The sequence below is a fragment of the Gossypium hirsutum genome, chromosome D11 (assembly GCF_007990345.1).
Source record: "Gossypium hirsutum isolate 1008001.06 chromosome D11, Gossypium_hirsutum_v2.1, whole genome shotgun sequence".
NCBI classification, from domain to species: domain Eukaryota; kingdom Viridiplantae; phylum Streptophyta; class Magnoliopsida; order Malvales; family Malvaceae; genus Gossypium; species Gossypium hirsutum.
In genome coordinates this window covers 25,208,636-25,214,129 of record NC_053447.1, presented here as the reverse complement: position 1 = coordinate 25,214,129, position 5,494 = coordinate 25,208,636, and the positions used below count along the sequence as shown (strand labels likewise).

General features: G+C 40.8%; 2 protein-coding genes across 2 annotated transcripts; both read left to right on the top strand.

The window, feature by feature from the left end:
- Positions 1 to 394: 394 nt before the first annotated feature.
- Positions 395 to 3,028, top strand: LOC107913235 (subtilisin-like protease SBT1.9). Its single transcript, XM_016841758.2, has one exon. The coding sequence runs from the start codon at positions 558 to 560 to the stop codon at positions 2,865 to 2,867; it is 2,310 nt and encodes a 769-aa protein (XP_016697247.2). The 5' UTR covers positions 395 to 557; the 3' UTR covers positions 2,868 to 3,028.
- Positions 3,029 to 3,856: 828 nt separating this feature from the next.
- Positions 3,857 to 5,494, top strand: LOC107913241 (uncharacterized). Its single transcript, XM_016841765.2, has 3 exons — positions 3,857 to 4,581; positions 4,649 to 4,834; positions 4,964 to 5,494. Exons 1-3 carry the CDS (start codon positions 4,096 to 4,098, stop codon positions 5,246 to 5,248), a joined length of 957 nt encoding a protein of 318 aa, XP_016697254.1. The 5' UTR covers positions 3,857 to 4,095; the 3' UTR covers positions 5,249 to 5,494.

Below are 5,494 nucleotides of genomic sequence, written 5' to 3'. Positions count from 1 at the left end.
TGGTTTGGAAAGACTGCAAATTTGTAGGATTTCTGCTGTTAAAACTGTGTTAAAGTAGGACACTTGAAATTGACTATAGGAAGCAGCCATCAAAATGAAATATAAAAACCAAAAGCTGGAACTGAAAAAATGTCCGGCAACAAAGGCAAGATGCTAAACAATTATGGGACAAATTCAGGGATAATAGCACTCTTGCTGGGTATAAAAATAAGATAAGGACTATTCTCCTATGCAACTAAGATTTTAGTATGAGTGTGAGATAGAATATGTGTTCAATATTTTCTTTTTCAAAGTTCTCAAGTCTACAAAAGATTCTTAAAAAAATTATATATGACCCACAAACACTTATCTCAAAAGAAATAAAAAGCAGGAACAAGATAGCTATTATTGGAGAACTAAAACTAAAAGGTCACTTATAGTCTGTCTCGCACTACCATGCGTGCTTTTAGCAAAGGAAAAAAAAAAGGGAAAAAAGAAAGGGGGTGACGACGTGAAAAATTCCGTGATATTGCACATCTTATACAGGAACACCGATAAAGAGAGTTTCATACTGATTTATGCCACAGAGTTCAACCATGAATTTTCTTCATACTCTTTCCACTGTTTTGTTCATTGTCTCCTTTCATCCGTTCACTCGAGCGAAACCCGACACATACATCATCCACATGGACCCATCAGCCATGCCTAAAGCCTTCTCCAGTCATCACAGCTGGTATTTCTCAATGCTTTCTTCCATATCAGACACCTCTGAAGCAGCTTCAGCCTCTTCCACCGTTACTTCCAAACATTTATACACTTACACTCATTCTATCAACGGATTCAGTGCTACTCTCACCTTATCGGAGCTTGAATCCCTAAAGAAATCCTTTGGTTACCTTTCATTCACTCGAGATCGTCCTCTCACTGTCCATACAACTCATACTTCTCAATTTCTTGGTTTAAACTCAGTTTCAGGTGCATGGACAGCTCCAAATTATGGTGAAGATGTCATTATTGGTATAGTTGACTCTGGAATTTGGCCTGAGAGTGAGAGTTATAGTGATGAGGGGATGGCTCAAGTTCCCACCAGATGGAAAGGAAAATGCGAGTCAGGCACCAATTTCAATTCTTCCTTTTGCAACAAGAAACTCATCGGGGCTCGGTTTTACAACAAAGGGTTGCTTTCTAGCCATCCTAAGTTAACTATTCCAATGAATTCCCCTAGGGATATCAATGGACATGGAACTCATACATCATCAATTGCTGCGGGTAACTCTGCAAAAGGAGCTTCCTATTTTGGCTATGCTTCAGGAACAGCTAATGGCATGGCTCCACGGGCTCATATAGCAATGTACAAAGTAGTTTGGAGATATGGAACATACACATCCGATGTACTAGCTGCAATTGACCAGGCAATTCAAGATGGAGTTGATATATTGTCCTTATCCTTGGGGTTAAGCGTGGATAACAATGTCTTGGATGATGATCCGATAGCAGTAGCCACTTTCGCAGCGATGGAAAAGGGTATTTTCATAGCAGCATCGGCCGGAAACGATGGGCCTTTATATTGGTCTTTAGTCAATGGAGCACCATGGATGTTAACCGTGGCTGCTGGTTCTATAGATCGTGAATTTGATGGAATTTTGACTTTGGGAAATGGAGTGCAAATCACCTTTGAATCCTTGTATCCAGGTAATTTTTCTCGAAACCAAATGCCTCTCATTGTTATGGATGAATGTGCAAGCTTGGAGGAACTAAGGCAAGTACGAAACAACATAATCGTTTGCAAGGACCATCTAAGTATAAGCGATCAAGTCGAAAATGCAGAATCTGCAATGGTATCTGCAGCTGTTTTCATATCCAATTACTCTTATTTATCTGAACTTCACACTAGAAGCTCATTTCCAGCAGCATTTATTGGCCTTGATGATGGTCAAACTGTGATAGACTACATAAAGCAGAACAGTGATCCCAGGGGAAGGTTTCAATTTCGGAAAACAAGCATTGGCACAAAACCAGCACCAAAGGCAGATGCTTATAGTTCCAGAGGGCCATTTTTAAGCTGTCCCAATGTTCTAAAGCCTGATATATTGGCTCCTGGTTCTTTAGTGTTAGCATCATGGTCTCCAGTCAGTGAAGTTACTAAAGTCGGATCACATCCTTTGTTTAGCAAATTCAATCTCTTATCAGGAACCTCTATGGCTGCACCCCATGCGGCAGGCGTGGCAGCACTTGTGAAGAAAGCGCACCCTGACTGGAGCCCTGCAGCCATTCGCTCTGCCATTATGACCACTGCCAATCCATTTGACAACAATTTAAGCCCCATTAAAGATGTCTCAAATTTTAACCAGCTCGCTAGTCCTCTAGACATTGGAGCTGGCCACATCAATCCCATCAAGGCTCTTGATCCCGGGCTTGTGTACGATGCAACACCAGAAGACTACATGAAGCTGCTGTGTGCAATGAATTACACATCAAAGAAAATCCGAATGTTTACGAAGCTAAGTCACGACTGCATGAACCGGTCCTTGGATCTTAATTACCCTACTTTCATAGCTTTCTTCAATGATGATGGGCTTTCAACTTCAGCTGACAAGTTTGAACAAGAATTTCAGAGGACGGTAACAAATGTGGGCAAAGAAGGAATGGCTTATACGGCAAAGGTGACAGGCATGGATGGTATAAAGGTGATGGTGGAGCCTCCGAAGTTGGTTTTCAAGCAGAAATATGAGAAACAAAGCTACAAGCTCAGGTTGGAGGGCCCAAAATTATTGAAGAAAGATGTGATTTTTGGTGCTTTGAGTTGGAGGGATGATGCTGGTAAATACATGGTAACAAGTCCAATTATGGCTACAACCATCACATCACACACAGTAACCCATAGTTAAATGCTCTGATTGGGCCTTATCCAATATGATGTCAATTAAGCCCCTGCGTTACTGTATTATTTCCCATTCCATTTTCTTTTATTCTGCTACTTTATTTATATAGTGTCTCTGTACATTATATGACTTACAAGAGTAAAGTTAGCCAAATTTCATAGCTAAAAGCCAGAAGATGAGTCAATCCCAAGAAATCCCTGTACTCTATTATGAGGTCACATATCAAATCTATATAACTCAAACTATTAATTTTATATAAAAATCATAATACCTTAAATATGATTATGATACAAAATAATACAAATTGTTAGGTACATCCAATTGTACTATACTACAATGGTGCATCTTTGGGCAAAAAGTTGGCAAGTAATTTCTAAGAACAATGGTTGAACATTCAAACTTTGGTGTCAACATAAGAGATAGATTGTCATCTAGCGTTGTCGGTTGTTAGTGGTGTTTTTCCTGGCATAAGACCCGCAGAGTTCATGCACCATAGTCCAAGCCATACATTAACATGCCAAACGAAAATTCTGGTAGACTCTCTGTATTTCTTTTGACAAAACTGAAGACAATTATATTGAAGGAAACGTGCATTGATTAGCGCCCTCAAGTCAACCTAATTTGCATCATTAGGCACATGATAGAACAATTTTTGAACCATCCATCCCTACAGGGGGGAGCTTTAATGGTTTTTGCTCCACAGTTCATCCATCCCCTTTGGTTTACAATTTAGAATATAATATGCAGTGAGATTTTGAGGCCCACTCCAAATCCTTCCAGGTTGATCTTGTCTCAGTGCTTTCAACACAGATCCCTTGATGTTACTTTGATCTTGATTTCACTCACACAGTAGAGCCAATCTTTGTGTTGACACACAGGCTAGATGTAGATCTGCCGTGAAACTGGTTGAGTGTAAAAAATAGTTAAAGTTGACAATTTCATATATGAATACAAACAATGACCTATTTAACTGGACAACTGCCATTGCTCTGTCTCTCTCTCCCCACCTTCTCTCATTAATTACTTTTTCACATCGATAATAATAAACAAAACTAAATTGCTGCGTGCAGACAGCAAAAGGTACGTTCCAGAGATCCTACAATTTTACTAAACATTTAATTCTCAAGTAAACCCCATTTCCATACCCTCTCTTGCTATTTCTTCTTCTCCTCCTCCTTCTTCATCACTAGCATTGGGTCTTCGACTTTCAAAACAACAGCTAGAACTAGAGAAAATGTCGGCTCATCTCTCCAAGACAGACTCAGAGGTGAGCAGCCTAAGTCAATCTTCACCGGCAAGATCGGATCGTCGCCAAGTCTACTATGTGCAGAGCCCATCCAGGGACTCTCATGATGGTGAAAAGACCACAAACTCATTCCACTCCACACCGGTGCTCAGCCCCATGGGCTCACCTCCTCACTCTCACTCCAACTCTTCATTAGGCCCTCATTCCTCGCGTGAGTCTTCTTCAACCCGCTTGTCTGGATCCATGAAACCACAGCGTAAGCACGACGGATCTCGCAAGGGTCGCAAGCCATGGAAAGAGTTCGATGCCATTGAAGAAGAAGGCTTACTTGATGGTGATGGCGCCCACCAGGACTTCCATCGTCGTCGTTGCTATTTCCTCGCATTTGTGGTCGGCTTCTTTGTGCTTTTCACTACGTTTTCTTTGATCCTTTGGGGTGCTAGTAGACCTCAAAAACCTAAAATCACCATGAAGGTTAGAACTTTATAATATTATTTCAAGATTTGACATGCATTTATTTATGGATTGATTTTGTTGGCAGAGCATATCGTTCAACGAATTCAGGGTTCACGCAGGTACGGATTCCTCGGGAGTGAGCACCGAAATGGTGACGATGAACTGCACAGTGAAGCTCACGTTCCGTAACACAGCCACATTTTTTGGGGTTCATGTAACATCAACACCTTTAGATCTCTCTTACTCTCAGCTCACTGTTGCCACCGGAACGGTAAACCAGCAACGACCCCATCTCTATTATAATATTAAAATGTTTGATGCACTTTGTCTTCATTCGTGATTCATTTATTTAATCTTCCCAAAGCAAAAATATCTTATACGCATATGGGGGATTTTGCAGATGCGGAAGTTTTACCAATCAAGAAAGAGCCAAAGGGCATTAACTGTGGTGATGTTAGGTAGTCAAATTCCATTGTATGGAGGAGGGGCTAGCTTGGGTAGCCTGAACGGTGCACCGACTCAGCCGGTGCCATTGACACTAAACTTCATTGTTCGTTCCAGGGCTTATGTTTTAGGTAAGTTGGTGAAGCCCAAGTTCTACAAGAGGATTGAATGTTCAGTCACTATGAACCCAATCAAGATGAGTAGGGCTATTTCACTAAAAAACAAGTGCATTTACAGCTAATAATTCAAGAGACCTGTACTTGTATCAGTTGTGTTGATTTGACGGCTTGGAATTATTGTGATAGAAAAATATGGGTGGCCACGCAAATTTAGATTGGATCAATCCCTCCTGTGGGAAGATCCAATGGCATTGGAAACCTAGTAGTGGTCGGTGGTTTATTTACTGCATAGTTTTTGGCCCTCCAACCCTAATATTTGCTTGCACTTACATAAGTTATATAAACGAGTTTTGATGCTTTGCTCCAAA

Coding starts and splice junctions, on each gene's coding strand:
- LOC107913235 (XM_016841758.2), top strand. CDS start 558: ATGCCACAGAGTTCAACCATGAATTTTCTTCATACTCTTTCCACTGTT.
- LOC107913241 (XM_016841765.2), top strand. CDS start 4,096: ATGTCGGCTCATCTCTCCAAGACAGACTCAGAGGTGAGCAGCCTAAGT. Junction 4,582..4,648: donor AACCTAAAATCACCATGAAG/GTTAGAACTTTA, acceptor TTTTGTTGGCAG/AGCATATCGTTCAACGAATT. Junction 4,835..4,963: donor TCACTGTTGCCACCGGAACG/GTAAACCAGCAA, acceptor GGGATTTTGCAG/ATGCGGAAGTTTTACCAATC.